This window comes from Heterocephalus glaber, unplaced genomic scaffold (genome assembly GCF_053883595.1).
Source record: "Heterocephalus glaber isolate CG9 unplaced genomic scaffold, H.glaber_assembly_v1.0 deba00001564, whole genome shotgun sequence".
Classification (NCBI taxonomy): Eukaryota; Metazoa; Chordata; class Mammalia; order Rodentia; family Bathyergidae; genus Heterocephalus; species Heterocephalus glaber.
Genome location: NW_028258351.1, coordinates 22939102 through 22960644, shown reverse-complemented (window position 1 = coordinate 22960644; position 21543 = coordinate 22939102). Strand labels below are relative to the sequence as shown.

General features: G+C 43.0%; 1 protein-coding gene and 1 long non-coding RNA gene across 5 annotated transcripts in view; one reads left to right on the top strand and one right to left on the bottom strand.

The window, feature by feature from the left end:
* LOC110344375 (uncharacterized) overlaps positions 1–21543 on the top strand; it is a 77818-nt gene that overhangs the window by 18621 nt on the left and 37654 nt on the right. For all 3 annotated transcript variants that reach the window (XR_015443306.1, XR_015443307.1, XR_015443308.1), the window contains exons 2-3: positions 13457–13529; positions 14534–14645. This is a non-coding gene — a long non-coding RNA (uncharacterized LOC110344375). The remainder of the gene's footprint in view (positions 1–13456; positions 13530–14533; positions 14646–21543) is intronic.
* Positions 5388–21543, bottom strand: part of Shisa6 (shisa family member 6) — a 304683-nt gene continuing 288527 nt past the window's right edge. For both annotated transcript variants that reach the window (XM_004857548.4, XM_004857546.4), the window contains 3 exons: positions 17879–17935; positions 13695–13847; positions 5388–11938 (listed from right to left, as the gene is read on the bottom strand). In XM_004857548.4, coding sequence (XP_004857605.1) covers positions 11388–11938; positions 13695–13847; positions 17879–17935 — 761 coding nt within the window. In that variant the 3' untranslated portion in view covers positions 5388–11387. The remainder of the gene's footprint in view (positions 11939–13694; positions 13848–17878; positions 17936–21543) is intronic.

Sequence of the window (21543 nt, the reverse complement as noted above, 5' to 3'; positions counted from 1 at the left end):
GTTTGAAGAGGTCCTAGGATAAAAAGGTTTGCCTAGCACTGTACATATAGGCCACAAGATACAGGTACATCACTTTTAGATTCTATGGGTTTAACTGGAGGGTGCCATTTGGTGCCTAGCTTCATTTCCCTATAATGGCTGTCCTTTGTTGTTGTGAGGTACCAAATCTCTTCATATCTTTTTCAGATGCCCAGCCAGGGCACCTGACTTCTATGTATCACATAAGGGATGTATGCTCAGAGTTGAGGGCAGCCACTCTCTGGATAGTTCCTGTCTTCCTACCATTTCCATGCTCTCTTCACTGTCATATGTTGGCAAGGAACATGCAACAGGAATTTACTCCCCAGAGTCTGGGCAGGAAGCTAAGCATAACTCCATTTTGCCCTCAGATCCTCCAGTCCATCTGGATGATCCATTGTCTACTTCCCTGTGATCACCCTCTTTCATCCCCACCAGTCAACCCCATGGTGAGTATTAGGGGTGGGGCTGTCTATGAGATCCAGATACCTGTTTCTTATCTTTGATTTTTCCTGAGTTTTTCCGCAGTGCAGGAAGGTATTTGTCTGTCCTACATAACAGAATATGCTCCTCCCACATCTTATGTCCCAGCTACTTGATGGCTTATGGTAAAAAGTCAAGCTTTGTAAGTTTGACTCATTGATAATCAAGGGTTAACTTTCAGAGTTAAAGAAAAGACTTAATCTTTTCACTAAGTGAATTTTATAGTAAGTGTGTGACAGTTTTTGTACTCTGGATTTTAAAAAGTCTATTTTGAAAGTGAAATTCACCAAGTTATCTTTTCCCCAAGAGTAGCACAGATGGCATTTTACTCTTGTTTGACTTGGTGATGAGAAAGAAAAAACAGGAAACCATCAGAATTTCAAACCATTACCCTGTTATAGGAAATATTTTAGTGTGATTCCACAGAATTCACTGTTAGCCTACCCTGTTCACTGTCATCTCCAGAGTTCTGGGAAGGAACTAAAAAGCAGATGCCCTTTCATGGGATATTTTCTCAACACTTCAGGGATGTCGCACTACAAAAACACCCCAAGCTTAAAAACATGAAAGAGTAACAATTGTTTACTTTACAGAGAGACTATTCCATGTATGTGTTCACCCTACACTTATTTTCTGAAAATTGACTACAACTCTCAGGGTGAATGATTACAAACATTTTATAGTGTGTGATCTAAGTTTCCCTGACTATAGCTTATGAGACCAGAGGTAGACACTTGACCCAAATATGAAAGATTGCATTTTCGAGGCGAAGCATAGCAATAACTTTCATCAACATGCTTTTCTTATACAGTGAACTGGTCAGACTTCCTTCAAATAAGTTCTGTCCCCTTGAACCTGGGGAGAACTTCACAAATGTTTGAACCAGAGAGTATTTTATTATATGACATCTGAGACTACTACATCATAAAATGATGTAGTTTTTGCCTGGGTTGTTCTCTTGCTATCTCCCTCCCTCCTGCCTAGCTCTCTTCTTCTTTCCAGACACATTCTCTTGGAACATAGCTGCTATGTACTCTACGAGAAATCCTGGTGGAGAGAACACATATAAGAAGTCCAGATGATGACCCCTTTGAGGTTCATCTCAAAGTCAGCATTAATAGCCAGTTAGACATGTGAGTGAGGAAGCCTTTGTGATGACTCCAGCTTTAGCCACCATCTGACTGCAACCATGTAAGGGAGCCTGAGTAAGACCTGTCTGGCTGAATTATTTGGCTTCCAGAATCATGAGAAATTATAACAAATAATTTTTATTGTTTTATGCTATATATTTAGGGTGTTTTATTTCAAAACAATGACCTACTGATACACAAAGGGAATCATGGATATTTTTACTCATTCTCCTAACAATTTTGGAGTTAAGGTACAGAGAGCTTAAATCAACTAAGTATAAAGGTCAAACAGGGATGATTATACAGACTTAATTGGTGGTGGATTCATTTCAACCAGGTTTAAACACACATGAGAAGAGCTACACATAAAAGAAATGAAACTTTCATACCGAAGGAAATAAGGAAGGGTGAAAGAGGAGAAAGAGAGAGAGAGAGAGAGAGAGAGGCAGAGACAGAATTGTCATGATTTGAATAAATTTCTACTTAGCTTTTGTGAATTGGTTACAGTATATATTCAAGCCTTATGTCTTACGCGCTGTTTGATATACCATAAAAATAATTGAGAATAATTATATTCTCATTATTTGCCTCAAATAATTTAAGTATGTTTTTATTTCTTGCCACTAATGAATCATGAATAAGAAAACCACTCATTTGAAATGAAAGTGGGCATACCGCGTCATATGCTTCAGCTGCAAAAACGTTTTACCTGACTTAAGAAATGAGAACACTTTGATGGTTTTGTTGGTTTCTCTGTTACTACGGAGAAGGAGACTTTTGTCTCATAAACTCTCAATCTTTAAACACAACATCACTGTTAGTTGCTGGTTGACTATTTCCTGTTCTCCATCTTCCTGAAACATGAGAGAATCACATCTCCCAGCCTCTTTATGATGGAGTGGGACTTTTTCATCAGATCCAGCCTAGAACACATGAGTAGACATGATATGTGCCACTCTGGACTTCCATTGTCTTAGTCAGAACAGCTAGTATTCTCCCTTTCTTTTGCTGTGGTTACAGGTAACTTTGCCAACAGTGGCTGATCTGACTCTTTTTGGGACCTATGAGGAAGTACAACAGAAGGTCAGCTGATCTACAACATAGTAGGGGTGAAAAATAATCCTTTGCTGTTTTAGGGAGATTTAGAAGTTGTGACTACAGCATAATACAGCCTATTCTTCATTATTTAATGAGTTTTTATCAAATACTACTAAGGAGATTGAGACCACCCAGGAAAATCTCCCTTAACAGCCCTTTCTCCTTGTCTCACAATGACCCCCCTCTTGCCTTCTTAAAAAGTCTCAGGGGAGTAGTTTTACCCTGCAATACTCCTCCTGTGCCTGAGGGGATGGCTGTTCCTTGGTATCCACATCCTTATCTCTGTTCTTCTTTCCCTTCAAATTTTAACACACTTAAATTTGTGCAAATTTTAAAGACTCTCATTTAACCTTATAAGACTAAATGTCATAGTTTCTCATCTGACAAACTTAGCTATACTTTATACAGCCTGCCTTAGCTCTCTGAATGCTTACTCCTCTACACATTTATTTTTGTTTTAATTTCTTTAGAAAACCTGGTTGCCTGAAATCATCAGAGTACATAGAGCAAGGCTACTGTCATCCCCAGATTCAGTCTTTATTCCTGTCATATGGGAAAGCTTAGATGGGCAGGACAAAGGAAGATAGCAGCATGGACACTAACAAGCTCTTCCTGCTTCCTAGAATTCCAGATATAACTTGAATATTATTCTGTGATCATTAAATTATAAAACATCAGACATGGGGCCTGGGGTGGTGGTTCAGTGGTAGAGTACTTGCCTCCCATGTACAAGGCACTGGGTTCCATCCCCAGTACCATAGAAAAAAAGATCAGACATAGGAAGGTTTTTAGAGTCTATTCTATCTCCTGATTATTATAGAAACCTCAAAGCAAGACCCAAGGCCTGGAGATGACACTGGCTAACACATTCATGATATAAAACTTACCAATTCCCCTTTCAGAAACTTTCAGGACATTTTTTTTCCGAGCTCTGCTCCCAAAACTTTTAGCTTTTCTCATTCTTGACATTTGGCATCTCAAAGGGGCATTTTCTTGGTGTTCTTAGTCTTTGAAAGACAATCTTTTGCACTCCGCCCTAGAGGTTTTGAGCTTTGTCCTCAAGCTCATCCAGACAAAGAACATTAGTGTGCAAAGTGACATTTCAGGTAAGATGCTGGCCAATATTCCTTGATCTCATTGGCCCACTTTCTTTGATCTTGGATTGTTAATGATGGCATTTTAAAACTTCATTTATTCAGATCTCACCAATTTGGAATTAGAGGGAATTGTGACAGAGACTACGTTGAGGTCTACTTTTGAGAATCAAAGAGAAAAAGTTGAACAAATTGATAGAGTTAATGATATTTAAAGGGGATATTTTTACTATTTAAGAAGAGTCTTTTAAAGTATTTTAGACTTTAGATATACATGTGACTCTTAAAGGAAGATCTGAAAGTTTCTGAGCTTTGTTTTTATCATCATTATTATTATTATTTGTAGTGAGAGGGATTAAACCCAGGTCTTCATGCACGTTAGGCAAGTGCTCACCTTAATCACATCCTTACCTCATCTCCTGAAAATTTCTCTTGGGGAATATGTTTTAATCTAGTCATTTCATGTATATGTAAGCACTATAAAACTACTCTAAAACAATCCTCCAGGGTTAGAAATACTGTGACTTAAAAGCAAAGGCGCTGCAATAGTAATAGTTGTAATGAGTAAATATACATCAGAATTGAAGTGGTCATGCACTATAATGTACAAGAGCAATAAGCAGTTTTTTGTTAAGGAATGGACACCATTGATAAGAGAGAATACATGTATTTTTAAATATAAGACCAATGCATCCAATGAGGATTTTATTTACAAGGGAGTTGGAAGTTTGGGAAGAGAGTTTGACTAAGGACAGATTCTAGAAACTATGGAGGAGCTCAAGTTGGGGATTTGGCCAATTGTCCTGTTTGGCAACACTTTGGTCAACCTGTATCTAGGCTCTGGTGAACAATCTGTACCCTTAGTACTAAAAGTGAACATGAGCCAAAGAAAATAAGATTCATGTCCAGAGAAAGAAAGTCTTGAACAAAACTCCAAACTGAAATCACTTTTCAAGGTAAATTTGGATTCTATGGGTTGAATATTTAGCTACCCTTCCTCTGATCAACTATAGTAACCACAGAAATTAAAATCGAACTAGGACCTAATGTCCAAAGGTAATGGTTCTGGGGTAAAGAAGTATGGATATAACCTTAGAACTTCTGATTCTGCTGTGAATGGGGATAGCTTTTCCATTGGTATTTACCCTGGGCTTACCTTCCTACATTCATTCTGTCTCCCATTTTTAAACATACTAGTAAAGTTTAGTTTGCATACCATAATGTTAACCCATTGGAAGTATACACTTCCATGATTACAGTTGTGGAACCATCACCACAGTCCAATTTTAAAACATTCTCATCACCCCACAAAAGTTTCCTAGCTCCTGTTTGTAGTCAGTCTTTGCTTCCACTCTTAGCCACAATAATCTTCTACATCCTTTCTTCTTCTTCTTTTTTTGGGGGGGGGGGTTACTGGGGATTGAACTCGGGACCTTGCGCTTGCGAGGCAGGTGGTGGAACCACTGAGCTAAATCCCTGGTCCCCCTACATCCTTCCTTGCTTCTTAATTACCACTAGTTTAATAGACTCAGTAAAAGTATGTAGCTACTTTAAGAGACACAAGTTATGTTGAAACAGCTTTATTTTTTAATCCATAAATATCTGTTACTGACAAAAGTGGAAAAATCCTTAAGACTAAATCTTACTAAAGTGATATCTGTTTACAGTACATACAGAATGTGCTTTGACAGGTAAGGGTGACAGTGAGATTTGTACAGGAGCAGTAACAAGAGCACTGTTTATTGGGAAGCTTACATATGAGTAATGAAGAAACTGCAAAGGTACAGATAGAAAGGTAATTTTCATCAATACTACCATATATAATAAACATAGAATCCATAAATTGGGCTAATGCATAAAAATGTTCATTAATCCCCCTTAGGAAAGTGTGTCCCCAAACTAAAAATATTACAGTAAGAATTGCTTTTTATTAGAGAATTTCAAGAATTCTGTACTACAAAATATCTAGTTGAGTTATAGAACTAGAGGAATTTTTTCCACTATGAAGCAAATGAATGGGTCCTCCCATGAAGTGGCATTCAAGGGTCACTGCAGGACAGGCAGAAAAGTTGAGCAGGGTCTTCTCTTTCCTCAGCAGGAAGGGTATTAAGGAAACACACAGTGTCCTTTTTCTGATGAAAGGTTAATGTGTTTGCCAATTTACAAGATGGGTTTGATGATACTGACTTGGAATCTCCATTCTTGCTTCACAAGCCTTCACTGGGAGGACAGTAGTGTCACAATGAGGGGATAGGAAGATACTACGATGGAGTGAGTGCCCACCTCCCAGCAGCCCGGGTTGGCGGCCTCCTCTTCTCCAGTTGGAATGGAGCCTCAATGACTAGTCTTGGTGTTTAGGAGAACATTCTGGAGTGGGAAACAATAGCATCTTTTGCCACATGGAGCCTTTGCCCATTGTGAAACTCTGAGGCTTGGAATGTGTTTTCCAGCTGTTCTCAGTACAAACTTCATGCCCAAATTTCATGGGCTGACCTTTAAATCTTTCTTTTCCAGTCCATCCCCTCTCTGAAATTGGAACTGCCTCCCTCCAGCTATAGGAACCACATCAAAAATGAAAGCTCTAAACTCAGAATTTCCTAGTGACAGACACCTAGGTGGCTTCGGTGTGTCTGTATGAGAGGCTTCGTGACATGTGGTTGGCGTCTTGCTGAATAGTCAGCCGTTAATCTTCAGGTACGAGAGCATCTGTGGGTGGCCAGGACCATCAGGCCAACCCCAGGCTCTGTCGAGGAGTCTGGTGGCTGTCTAGGGGATCTGAGGATGTCTTTGTAGGGGGCAGGCATAGGTGGGATATGTGCAACTCAGTTGAGGTAGGGAGGAATGTGGAGAAAAAAAGGTGCAGAAGGGGAATGAAAGTCCTAGAATTTAGGATCTTGATGAAACTTGGAATCTCATCTAATTGAAGGAGCTCATTTTGCAGATGGGAAAACAGAGGCACTGAGCAGGAATGTGACTCCTCTTGGTCACATGGTAAGATGGAGACAAAGCCAAGGCTAGAAGCCATGTCTCCAGAGCCTCAGCCTTGTACCTTTTTCTCCTTGAGAATGTTGCCTTGCAAAATCAAATACAGAGCCCAGCAAGACTGACCTTTCATATTGAATCTACCATTAAAATGCTGCATTTTGTAAAAAATAACATTTAACTTTCACAAAAAAGAGTTCACTGAAGCACAACAGGTTTCCTTGAAAATATTCATGAACAAAGTTCCCCAGATATGGAGAGGATGATAGAAGAATGCATGTAGCAGATGGAAGGTAATTTTCTAGCTCTTCTCAGAGCAGGTACCTTCCAGGGTCCAAGTGATTGGCAGCCCTTTCAAACTATTACCTTGAGTCAAGTCCACAGCTGCCTATGGAAGGAATCAGGGTTGGAGGCTGGTGCCAGACAAGGTATCTCTGAAGGTGATGGATTGAGTTTGGTGGCAGGGATGTTGGGGTGGATACTCTTCCGTGCTTGGAGAGTCATGAGGCCTGAAAATCTTCTGAGACAAAGGGGGAATTGTGAGGCACACTCGTAGGAAGGAGGAGTAAGTGGCTGAAAATCCCCAAAGGTATGAAAATTTGGCCAGAGGAAGAGCCTCTGGGCTAGTAGCAAGTTGTGTCAGGAGCTTCATGGTTTTACAGGTGCAAGAACCAAAGCTGATCTTTTGGCTGTGATACCTCTGGCCCAGCAGCCTCTCCCTTCCCTCCCAAAGATCAGAATGGGAGAGAGAGCCCTCGGCTTCATGCCATGGAGTATCATCTCATGAGTATAACAAGTGAAAGATAAACCAGAGAGGCAAACAGAGGACCTGAAGAATGCCTGATTCTTCCATGGTTTTCCCCCAGATCTCTAATTCTTAAAACTGAAGACTATAGCAGGACCAGGGAAAATAAATTTGAGATGGAGGGTGGTAAACAAGGAAGCAGATGGGAGGAAGGGAAGAGGGAACTGGTATAGGAGACTGAGGTTAAAATGGAAGTGAAAGTGGAAAGAGAGGGGGAGGAGAGAACTTTCTAAGGGACAAAGACCCACCACCCAAGACCCTGGGTGTCCCTAAGGACAGAAGCTCACTTAGGATGTTAGGGAATTCTTGCAAAGCCTTTGTGACTCAAGAGTGCTTGGACCCAGGAGTTCACTGGAGGAAGCAAGACCACAAGGGAGGATGGGCATGAGGGGCACATAGAGACTCAGGAAGAACATTCAGGGCAGGAGAAACCTGTGCAGAACCCAGTCCATTCCGATCAGAGCAAGGACGACGCAGAAGAGAGAACAAAATGAGCAGAGGAAAGTCTTGGGCTTCAGGGTTCCTTTGCTAGGGACAGGGGCCCTTTATGCAGAAGGAATGGCCCTTCTACTTGTGGCAGAGGCCAAAAGCATGGCTGGGCTAGAAGCTGTGGTATCTGGATTCCAGACCCAGAACTCTCTCTAAAGTGAACCTACCTGGCAGTGTGGCTTTGCTTATTCCATAGAGATAGATGAGACAGCAGAGCAAATGGGGTCTCCTTTTATTGTGCCTCCCACCTTACTGTGGGTTGATAGACTCCCAGACACATACTGGATGCTAAAACCACGGGTAGCGGGTAGTGCTGAATCCCTTATGTACTATGTTGTTTTTTTCTTATACATACATACCTGTGATAAAGTTTAATTTGTACAGTAAGCACAGGAAGAGATGAACAATAATATTAACAATAAAATAGGACAATTATATCAATATACGATAATAAAAGTTATGTGAATATGCTCTCTCTTTTCAGTCAGGACAAATATTAATATTTTTGGACCGTGGATGACTGCAGGTAACTGAAACAGGGCAATACTAACTGTGAATAAGGGTGTGTACTGTACTTTTATGTCCCAATTAAGACACAGTGTTCTGGATTTTGAAATGGGAACCTGAATTGAAGCAAGTGTGTAGGCCTAAGTCTCTTTATCGCTTTCGCTCTTTCTTTCCTACTCCCCCTCTCTCTCTCCCCCTCTCCTTTTCTTCACTCTTCTTACCCGAGGATAAAGCAGAAGAAATCCTTTACAAGGAATAAGCATCCCAGGTGAATTCTGTGATTTCAACTGACAAAAGAGATTTTAAACCTGACAGTGGTTAAGACTTGGAATGAAAACTATTTTGGAATTAACCTATCAAACAAACCCTGAGACAGACAGAAACATACCTTGTCAGAGAGAAGGCTGGGGCAGGAAGCCCAGGGGGCTGGAGAACTTGGGGTCCAGAAGATGTTTGGTAGGCTGAGACAGATCTCTAGTTTAGTATGTGCAGTATAGACACCCGGGAAAGAGAGTCTCACCTACCCATGACCTGTTCCTCCTCACAAGCAAGTGGACTTCAGGGGAACTGGCCAGGGGCTAGAGAGTCAAAGGGTTCCGGGCTTGGCGCTCGAGCTGTGTGACACACTTTTACTTCTAGGAGTGTATATCTGCTCTTTGTAGATCAAGTTCCTCTTTTCCACCCTCCTTAGCCTTACCTTCTGGAACAAATGCTCATAAACCTAAGGGACCAGCCCTTCAGAAGGTTTATGTTTGTGGGGAGGAAAGCAGAGAGTCAGTCCTTGCCTCTCAGCCTTGAGGTCCCAGAGACACTTCCCCAGCGGGGATGTTGAGGGCTTCAGTCATAACCCCAACCTTTATCCCCTTGTGATTCATATGACCCAGTCTTGTTCAGGCTGGCAGGTGAGCTTTGGGGAGAGGAGAGAGGTTTGGAATTGTTGAAATCTGTAAGAGGCAGCATGCCAATGATTTGGTTAGATTAAAAATTCCCAGGGCGGATGAGTTCTCCCCATCCCGTCTTTTTAAAGGACTATCCATGTGGAACTAAAGAGAATGTAAAATGCTCCTTAAGGGCATTGTTGCTGGAATCTGACTGGTGACAGTCTGGTTTTAGTACTAAACCTTCACCAAACAGTCTGGAGCCGATTCCTCCAAGGTCTGGCCCAGGGAAATGCCCTGGCCCTGAGAATGGGGGATCCTCTTATGCCTCTACCCCTAGTATTGGAGGAGCAATTGCTGTGTTCCTTGTTAGCTCCCTAGTAGGTAGTCACACCTGCCCACCTCCAGGGCTGGAGAGAGAGAAGAGACTGTGATGGGGTAGCACTGGGGCCCCCCTCATGGAGCTGAGGGTAGGTATGGATCTGCCTGTTGCTACAGTACCCCCTGCAGGAAGGACCAATGAGCTGGGGAGATACCCAATTAGGTCCTGAACCAGTAACCTGGATCAATACCATTGTTTATTTGCATTTGCCAATGGGTCTTTGTCCCTTTGATCCACTGGTGTGCTGAAAGGGCAGCCAGGGGAGAGTAATGGAATTAGGGGCATAGGAGAAAATCCATGGTGGGGAAAGGGAAGAGAGGGAGAGAATGGGATCTGAGTACAGATCTTATTCTCTAGGGGCCCAGTGAGTGGACAGAAGTGGGGAAAGAGGAGCAGGCCGGTGCAGGACAGCCACCTCAGGAAGGTCCTCCTTGTTTGGGGCTGAGCATCCTCTCTCTACAACCTTCTGCCTCTATCCTGCCTGAGGTGCATGCTGGGGGCAAGTAGAGCCTTGGACGATGGGAATGGTGAGCCCCTGAGATCCTGGGCGTCACACTGGCCCTCCCCACCTGGCTATTTCTGACCACACAGGCATCTCCTGGGAATAGAGCAGGGGGAGAGAAGGCAGGCCTGAGTGGTGGTCAGAGTTCAGACCTAGAGGCCTGGAGGCAGTGGGGAGATGATCAGGTGGCTAGGAGGACTCCCCTAACCCCATCATTCCCCTCTGGAGGGGAAGAGCTAAAGCCTCGAAGAACCGGAGGGTGAAACAGCTGGGCTGGAGGGGAGCAAGGCCCCCCACAGGAGAGGGGCCAGGGCAGCCAGCTGGAATGGGGCTGGGTTTCCAAAGGGAGGCAGCTGCAGGAGGGGAACCCTCCCTGTCCCAGGATAGAAGGGAGGAATGAAGGGCCCAGGGTCAGCAAAGGAAGGGCCACTCACTTGGTGGGGACCAGAGAGTTCCAGCAGGCAGAAGAGAATCAGTATTGTGCTTATGACACAGAAGCTCTCTGTCTTGAGAGCAAGCAGGCAGTTTTTAGGCACTAGAAGATTTCTGTGATGTGGTTCTAGGTGAATGGATAAGACCGAGTAGCCTGTTTGGTCAGCCCACTGACTGCACCCGCTGGCCTGTTTCAATCCAGACAGTTTTAGATCAGGGTCAGGTGAAGGTCTTTTGGCTGACAGAACCTGGGCAGAGTCCCCTGGGTGGGGAAGAGGATGTGGGACCAAAGGGCGTTGTGAGGGTAGGAGGGGTGGGACTGGGGCCCCACCCTCTCCTTGCTCCCTATTGATTCTATTGGAAGAGTAAAAGCAGATGCTCTAGGTCCTGGGTCTGAGTGTGCTGGACCAGGCTGTCGGAGCTGGGTCCCCCAGGAGTATGGCTTTCTGGACAAGGCGGCCCACCCCCACCTCCAACGGAGGAGACCCGGAAAGGGAAAGGGACAAGTAGAAGGCTGGAAGTTCTGCCCCGGAGCCCTGCTCTGTTTTGCCCTGCCTAACCCCAGGCGCCCAGTCGGGCTCCGCCGGTCACACGGTCACTTCAGTCTTGCTGGCTGTGTAGCAGGTGTGGTGGCCCGGTATGTAGTGCAGCTGCTCCACCGTGTTGTGTCTTCGCGAGGCAAAGGCGTGGCGCTTGGCTGCTGTCTGGTTCTGGCCCAGGGTGGCGTAGGAGTTATTGGAGGCACTGGGATGGGAGTGCATCTTGGTCATGCGGTAGCGGTCCAGCACGGGCGTGGACACAAAGACGTCCGTGTGGGAGATGGCTCGCGACAGGGACTGCTCGGGGAAGGCCGTCCGCTCTGGGGACAGCAACGGGTCCTGGGAGTGCAGGCGCTCAGTGGAAAGCAGCTGCTCATCCGACAGGATGCGGTCATAGGGCATGCCGAACTCATCTGGCAGGCCCCGCTGGGGGGACAAGACCCTGTCCTGGGACATGGCCCGGATGGGCCGGCGGGGGCGTTCCCGCGGCAGCGGCTTCTGCTGAGACATCTGGATGACGTTGAGCGGGAGGGTGCCGCGGGCAGCCAGGTCGGGCAGATGCCTCCGCCTCATGTAGTACTCATCAGCCTCCTTGTCGGCTGCAGAGGGAGCAGACAGAGAAGGAAATGGGGTGACTTCGGACTGGGCTTGGGGAGAATCCTGCGGCCCTGCTGTTGAGTTATCCATCTAAAAATCCTCAAGGACGACACGGTTAAAGCCTTTTAGTGTATGGAATAGGACTTTGAGGCTCAGGTGAGGGTGGTGCTTCTCCACTGAAGGTGCAAACTAGTCCCTGGGAGCTAGTGAATTGCAGATTCTGATCCAGAGCCTCACGTGTCTCCAAGGGACTAAATCTCTAACACAGTCCCAGGTGCTGCTCCCGGTCCAAGGACCACTTTGAGTAGCAAGAGGTTAAGGGACCTCTTCAAAATAAACAGAGAGCTCAGGGCAGAGACAATGGCAAGCCCAACTCCTTGGGCTCCTCCTACTCCTGACATCTAAGGCCCCCTTCAGTAGGGGCAGAACGCCCAAGGAACAGTTGGAGTTTTGGTCTAGAGCCTCTCTTTACAGAAGCTGTGCCGCAGAACCAGCCTCCTGTTGGAATAAAGCAAAATGTTCTAGCTAAGAGGCATTTGTGAGAAATCTTGCCTGGTAACTTAGGAACATAGTAACACCTCTGAAGTAGCCGCCAGTGCACAGGAAGCTAATGCGTGGCACCCAGCACCCATACAGTCGCCTAATTAGCCTACACATACTGCACCTGTGCTCACAACATAGAAGGGTGGAGCAATCCTACATGTGAATCTTGCTCCGTTCTCCTCTCCATCCAGTAGGCCCCCTCAAACTCACACTGCCTTCTGAACTGACCCAGGACACACAAACCTGCACTGTCCCAAATTTCAGCAGTGAGGTTTCTTTCAGACAGTTCTCAAGATTTGTGCCAAGCCCCAAAACATTGTTTCCTTCTCAGTTATCACAGAGGGACCACTGATGGGTATATTCTGGGTACTGAGCCACATTTCCTCATCTTGGGGCATCGATCAGATTTCTTAGATCATCAGATATGCCCACTTTCTGCCATAAAAACTCAGTGTTCCACCAGGGGGATGGATGAGGTGCACTTGGGCTGATCTCCATTGGAGTACGGCTTGGGACTAGAGTTAGTGGTCATCAAAAGAGACTCACCAGGAAATTCAGGGAGAAGGCCCAAGGGTCAGAAGTCCAAGAAAGAAGAGCTATCCTCAATGTATTTTCTTAACATTTTAGTGTCTTAAACCCATCAAGGCATGCAGACTCCCCAGAATTCAAGTGCCAGAGCAGGAATCCCTGGACTTAACTGATGAAATACAGTAAATGTGGAGAGATGGGAGTCTCAGGTTCTCAAGATGGTGTTGGCTGAGTTAGAGAGGGAGCTGATTATGGGTCTCTGGAGGGGTCTCACAATAAGCTCTGGACATTGGTAACCACTATTCCAAAATGGGACAGAGAGGAATGAGAGCCCATGGTTTGCAGAAGGCTGATGGGCAAGTTGTGCAAGACTGGGGAGGGCTTTCTATAGGAATATAGGAATTATTATATTATTATATATATTATATATATTATTATATATATTATAGGAATGCAGATCTAAGAATCCATGACTTCTGTTCTGTCTATGGCAAGAATGGACTTACGCCCCAAAGGAGAAAAGTAAGATGCTTGCATATAGTACTCTTCTTCCCACATACAACTCATTCTTTGTTCTTGGGATTGAGCAGTTGTTCTCTTGGGGACAGGACAAGAGAGAGAAACAGAGAGGAAGATTTCTTGGAGACATCAGAGACAGACCTCAACCCTGGGAGGAACTTGGCTTACTTAGCCTCTTCAGAGATGAATACTTGCTCGGGTTGGTCTTTACTGCAGACTCATAGGATGGGGGCAGGTGTGCCAAGTTCTGGAAAGAGCGGGAGAAGGAGAGGTCATAGGGCTCGGTGGCCGATGTCAGGATGTTGTTCATCCGAGGCTTCTCTGCAAAAAAAAGGGAAAGGGTGTGTTGCATTAGTGAAGGCTTGGAGACGGGATTGTCCGGGTCCTCTCTCTGTACTTTCTGACTCATCCTTAACTAGAGTCCTCATCCTGCTTTGCTGGACCTCTGTGCTAGGACCCAGGAAGTGCCACTGACACAGTTTCCCTTATGCTCAAGTCCAGTTATCAATAGCCTGGAGGCAGGTGCTGTTTTAGCTGTCACTGATCCCCTTCCATGAGTCCATGAACAGCAGACTCAACTCTGAGGTTTGGAAGCATATTATTGCTCCAAGTATGTCACTGGCTTGTCTGATGAAACTGTAAACCTGATGAAACTGAGGAACATGATAAAATCATCTACTTCTGTGCAAAAGTGCTATCCATCTCCTAACAGCTGTAGACAAGCCCATCTCAGGTTCAGACAAACCTGACCTGGGAGGAGCTGTACTGCCCTGCTTTATGTGCCAACCCCAACCAACACTCTATCCATAATTTATCCCTCTTCCCAGGCAGCTCCTACCTGGGAATCTGCATGTTCCACACCTGACAATCCCCTGTGAGCCACAGAGCCATTGTATCTTACTTTAATTCCTTTCTCAGAAGTCCCCTGAGTCAACTCTAAGCTGGTAGAGGAAAGAATGTGGACAAAAATGCTTATCACATCCTTCATTTTTTCCCCTCTTCCCCAGAAATACAGCCTTGAAATTTCAAAATCAGAAGAGAGAATGGAATGTTATTCAATGCCAGACCCAGGGAAAAGGATGGAGGAAGGAATGGAAAATAAGGTGAAAGGGTAATAAAGTGAGTGATTACTGGGGGCACCATGCAGGGTGAGCTGGGCTTGGTGGGGTCATTAGGAATAACACAGGAGAGGGGATACATGGCTGGGTGAGGGTTGGTGGCCAAAATGGGGATCAGAGAGGAATTGAGACCCAGGGAAGTGGGCTTTGTTGTTTGATAGACAGGAAGAGAGGAGCCACAAGAAGAAGTCAACAGGTGGGTGCTGGGGGAAATTATGGTATCATTCCCAGAAATGAGGTAGGTGGGAGTCTACATTTGAACTGCATCATATCTCTATCGTCTTTGGTTGAGACACTTCAAGACCAAAGAAGTCTGAGAAGTGCAAGACAATGTGGGAACGGATTTGCAAACTGACTATGATTTCTTATACTGCTAAGCAAAGGGTGCTGAGTCATGGAACACAACAATTCTGTGAACCATGGGAGAGAGAGAAGCCCTCCTAGGCCTTACGCACAGGCACCCCAGGCACAGGGAACTCCTGACTTCTCTATTCCTTTCTGCCTGCATTGTTACCCCCAGCACTGGGGATTGAGCCAGGGGATCTCAGCCAATATGCTGGTGTTCACAACAGCTCGGTACATATGTGAGGGGGTGGGGGTGCTCTGCAGCCTCAAGAGATCAGAACACGCTGTACAAAACGATCCTCCCTGGCACAGATCATGACAGATGCCAGGAAGTGGAGGGGGCAGGGACCTGGAAGCATTGTTCCCTCAACTTGGTTAATAGCCACCAATATCTTAGCTCTTATTCTTTTATTTCTAGCCATGATAGAAAACAGACTTTCCTCTTCCTGTTGATATCATACTTCCAATGAAGGCATTTCTCAGTTCACCCTCTTCCAAAAGCAGTATTTCTGGTTACCGCTGTCTGATCACTCTTTTATTTTGTTTTGAAACATACCACTGAGCCAAGGACAGCTCTTTCTTGCCTTCTGCATCCACCAAGATTCTCATTCACCCCTAGCTCAAACTCTTCCTCCTACTGAAATGTCTTGACTTCCTCTTCTTCTATCAAATTCTCCTTTCACTCAAGGATCTTGGCTGTGGCCACGTGACATCTTTTCAGGCTGTGCAATATCTGCTGATCCAGCTTACATTATTCTTTGGTTAGCTCCACTCAGTTTAGTGTCTAACTGATCTCTAGTAATTTGACTTGAGTCAGTGTTGTTGAGCTCTAAAGAGTGTAATACCCTTGGCATCACAGTCTTGCTTGCTTTTCATTTCTCTCCTTCTTTCCTCCTTCTCTTCCTCCCTTTCCCTACTCTCTTTCTTTTCTCTCTCTTTCATTCCTTCCTCCCTCTCATCCCTTTCTTCCTCTTCTCTTTGCTTCCCTCCCGCATTTCGCCCCCTCCTCTCCCTTTTCCTTGGGATGAAACCCAGGGCCTCTAGAATGCCAGAGGAGCACTCGATCACTGACCTACACCAACAGCCCTCCAGTTCTTCTGATTCTTTTATATTGCATGGCCCAAATAAGGATTCAATTGATACTCCTTGTTGATCAAGTAGACGCAGGCCTCTTCTTCTCTTAATAGTTACTCTGCCAGTTCCTTGTGGGAAAAGATAATATCCAAGAAATGAATGCAGAGAAACTGCTCCTAATACACTGTGAGCTGCTCAAGTGCAGGCATTGAAGTTCATCTACCCTCAGCTCCATGTACCACAGAAGACAGGAAGAGAAAGAGGAAAACGTAGTTCTTCCTTTTGTATTCAGGAGTTTGTACTTGTGCTGGTGCCTTCTGAGGAAAGCCAGTTCAGTGGTTGCTCTTTCCAGAATGCTACTGAGCAAGTGGGAACTCTCCTTGCTCCTTTTCTGGCTCTTCTTCCTGGTGCTTCATCACCGTGGGCATCCCCCAGGCTCCCTGTCTCTGCCTTCTGCTTTTCTCTTTCAGGATTCTTGCACAGATTGTCTCCACTCCCAAGACTTCTGTTACTATCTTCAAAGCTTAACTTACGTCTTCAGTTCTAACCTCTCCCCACTCTGTATTCCTGCCTTTTCTTCTTGCATATCCTATAATCATATCAATTCTAGCTAGATGTCCATATCTAAACTCCCATCAACAACTTCATCCTCTGTGCATACTGATTGATTTCCTAATTGTTTAGATGGTGTGAAAAGCCCCACTCCCATTCTTCTAATCAGTCTTGGCTAATCTTTGTACTCATCATTGGCTCTCATCAGCCATATTCAGTTAGTGACCAAGCTTTTCCAATTCTTTCTTCAAAATGTTTCATATCTCAGTCTTCCTTTCTCTTCCCACTGTCAACTTTACCACTGGTGTCAACTTCTTTTAAGTGATCTCTCCAATTTCTCTCAGTTCTAATTTTTCTCAGGTCCTATAGCCTGAAACATCTCATTTACTGCTGCTTTCCACTAGGAACACAGCTCTGGAGGAGCACATCAAAATGTACCTCTCCTCTTGTCCTAATTAAAATGCTCCTCAAACACAGTGCTGAACTACAGCATAATCTGCCTTATGAGTGGTAGTTCTCTCTTCCAGGCGGGTTGTTGAACTTATCTTTAAGTTTCTCTCCCATGAAAAGTTCAAGAATGTTTTTACTCCTTCATAGAAAAGAGGCAAGAGTGGCTGAGAGTTCACAATTTACATGGCTGTCTTACATTTTACTGTTTGGAAAAGGCACCCCAAATAGTTTTCCTCTGTGGTTCCAAAGGTTAAGGTTTGATCTGTTGGGAGCACATGAAAGTCTAAGAGGGAAATATGGTTTTGAAACCCTTTGGCACTATGTTCACATTCCTCTGCCCCACAACTTTCACCCTTTTCTCCTGCCAAGAAGTTAAAGCCCAAATGAGTTTTGAATTTTATCCGATTGTAATTAGTTTGCATCATATTAAGGTGGCTTAACCAAGTCTCATGTCATTTGTAAATGATACCATAAGAAGCTTTTTTATTCTCCTTGCTTTAGACATACAGAATCTATGCCCGCAAGGAATGATATACATTGCAAACATTAATGGGTTAAGAAAGCGTTGAGCTTCTTCCTTTTTGTGGCAAAAATCCCTCTGCTGTCAAGGGACAAAAACGCCAATGGGGCAGTGATCTAAAAGGAAGGGGTGACGATTGGTGGCCCTGGAGAAGGGTAAACACATGGCTCTTCCATCTCCTCATTTTCAGCAAGTCAGTGACCATGTGTCTGATGCTCTGGTGGGCATCTGTGGTTAGAATGGAGCAATGTGCAATGAGAATGGAATGCAGAGTGCTCTGAATCATCTCTCACCATGTGTAGGGGTCTGGGTAGCACTGCTTAAAATCGGATGATTATACTGACGATCACCTGAAAGTCACAGAAAAGAAATTTTTAAAGAAGAGTTCAGGCATTCCACAGCAACTCTTTTTACATCTTATATGTTTCTATGACTCAAGGAAGTCCTTCTAAGAAAGGCAGGAGATAGTGTACTAGGTTCAAAGAAACTTCCTCTGCTATTTCTGTCTCTCTCCTCCTGTAGCTGGGCTTCCTCTGTCACCATAGTGACCCACACATCTCTGGGCCTGGATGACCAGCTGAAGAAAACTTTGTTGGGGCAGGGACGGGCTGAAGAGGAAAAGGATGGAGACCAGGGAACACTTGACAAGCACACTTGAATAGGGTAGAGGTCAGGGGAGGGGCAATACCAGATTCCTTTTCGGGCAGAAGGGAGAGTATTAGGACACAGCTAACCAGGAAAAGCATGCCCTGACTTAAGGTATTGGTGCATCCTGAGATGTAGCAAGTTGGCCTGTGAACCAACCACTGTCCAAGATGAGAAGTCCTGGATTCTAGACAAAATGATATAGCCCAATAGTTCAAAAACATTTCCTTTATTAATAATGCAAAAGCCCACTTAGACTGATTGATCCACAAAATTAATACCTAGTTTCCAGAGGGTAGAGTTCAGAATATCCCAAGGGCTTCTAAAAGATTTTAGAAGACTTACTATTAAAGTACATTCTAATATTGGAACATTGTATTATCGCTTCAGCTCAACACTATTTTCTTGTTTCTTCATGGTTCACATATCAAATTTCAACCCAAGTAAGGGGAAGAAGAGACATGAGGTCTTTGCTTTAATTTACTCAACTATAGATTAAGCTCTGTCATCTTTGTGGGTCTAGGATATCTATCCCCTTTTGTGCACATCTTAATATTGAAACTGTCTTTTTTATTCTTAGCATTATACTCTCCAGATACTCATTATCTATCTCCTTTATTATATCCCTTTTCTTCCAGGTATAGGGGCTCCATTAGGCTCCAGTATCTTTGTATGATTTCAGGTATATTCCATGGCTTCTGCCTACTTACCCAAATTGATAATTCTCATATCTATACCTCTAGCCTGAGGTCAATCTGATGCATAGGGTTAGGTTTTATATGGACATCTCCTTGAAATTTCTGTCCTACCCTAAACCATTAAGTTCCAAAGTGAGTTTTTCATGTTACTCTCCAATATTTATGTGCCTGTCCACAGTATTAATGTTACTTAGGCTTGGAATGTTACACTTCAGTCATCTTGACCACTTCCCTCTTCATTCTGCCTATCCAGTGAACCCCCAAATCTTCTTCCTATAGTCACCTCCTATATTCAGGTCCATAATATATCTTTTGTCCAAAATCAATATTTCTCTTAGCTCTAGACTCTGGACATTTCTAAGACAAATCATTCCTGTCTTCCTACCAGACAATATTTGCCAAATGAGTAGAATCATTGTTATCTTTTCTTTATGAATACTGCAGTCTTTAAATAGTTAATCATGCTATGCAATGGATGTGTGGGTTTAGGGAGAAGGCCAGAATTTCTCACATGAAAATAGTGATGCTCCCAAAGACAGATAAAGTTATAGCCAGGAAAGAAACTATGTGGCAAAGGTTGAATCTAATTGGTACTGGACCTTGATTTAAACAAGAAAAGAAAATTCAAGGAGGGAGATAAAGAAGTTGTTTCTTTTATTGGTTGTTATCCAGAGGCCAGTAGAAAACCAGATTTATTCTTTTCTTTATGTGTTTATTTGGTTTGTTCGTTGTTTTTTAAGCAATATGACAGAATCAAGAAATGAGAGAGTCCATGTTGAATGGTGAAGAGTGACAGTTAGTGACAAATACTTCTGCTCTTCCATTTCAGAGTCCAGGTGACACTAGAGAAGGGTTATAGATAGTTCAGATTCAGACAATAATTTCTGATAGCCAATTATGATACATGCCACTTGCTAAACTCTTTCATGTGCATTTTACCTTTAAATTATTTTTATGATTTTAATTGTACATATTTTGGGTTATAATGTGACATTTCAATACACGTATATGGTGTATACTGACCAAATTAGGTAATTAGCTTTTGCATCTCCTCATCATTACTCTGTTTGAAGACTTTGGGTTCTCTCTTTGATTATTCATAAAATATATAATAGTTTATTGTGAAGTATAGTCCCCCACTGTGCTGTAGAGCAGCAGAATTTATTCCTTGTATCTCACCATTTTGGTACTTGTTATCAACCTTCCTCAATCCCAACTGTCCCCCAACCTTCCCTGACTCTAGCACATATGCCTGGATCAATGTGTTTAGCTTCTACATATGGAGTGAACATGCAAAATATGTCTTTTGTGTCTGATGTATGTCACTCAACATAATGTCCTCCGGTTCCATCCATTTTCACATGCATTTTCTAAACTAATCTTGACAACAATCTTCATGTGAATAATGAGTGGAGTGAAATGAATATATATTATTGGCCTATTGGACATTGTATAAAACCCTACTTCCCCTAATTGCACTCTTCTTTTTTAACACATGAGGTCACAAACCAGATAAATGTCCTAAATTTAGATATTTTGTATATAAGTGTAAGACTTTTCCTTTTGTTTGAAGCTCATTGACATCTTTTTCCTAGCATTTGATTTTTCTCCTACATTGGTATTAAGAAACATTTTTAATTGAATGTAAAGATGAAAATTAAAACTGCCCTAAAATAACCACTATGACATTTTGTTCCATTTCCTTTTATTCCCTTTTCTCCATAAATGACTGTGTGTGCTTCCACAAATACATGCATGCATACACACACACACACCAATATTTTGTGTATGTGTCATTTTTCACATTGATTATAGTTCTTAAAATGGATTAAGCCACGATGATGATTTGATCCTCATACTTCTGCAAAATGACAAATATATGAGGCTATTCATTGCAACATGTTTACACTAGCAAAGGCAAGGAAACAATTCAAATGCTCATTCATATACTTATATATACATACAGAGATAAAAATATATTATTTCCCCATTGCAAGCATAACATATATATTATTTTAACCTTTTTTATAGTTAGTGAACAATATATCTTGAATATGATTTCCCATTTCAAAATATTTCTAAAACATCCATGATTTCACAATTGTTTCTCTATAGAATGTTCTTTATTTCTACATATCACTTAAAAATTTTGTATTTGTTTAAGCATAATATATTTAAGCATTTTCCTATTTTTGTTATTTAGATTAATTAAAAGTTTAATAATGTCACACCAAACAACCTTGAACATAAATCTCTGACCATGTCTCATTTCCTTAGGGTCATAATTAAAAACATTTCTAGGTCAACACGTCATCAATTGCCTAGTAATATGACAAAGTATGTGATATGTTTTCTCATAGTAATACATTCATCTATTCCTGTGGCATACCCTAATTGATTCTGGTGTCTTATTATTTCATTACAATTCTGGATTGTATTTGTTCATATTTAATTTATTACATGTATACTCATAAAGAAAATTTGTATTTTTTTGCTAACACTGCAAAGTTTTTATATTATGATCATGATTTTTTAAAGCCAAATGAATAACACTGCATCTTTTTCTAGGCTTTGAAACTTTCAATATAGCATATAAAATATATATTGTTTGAAGT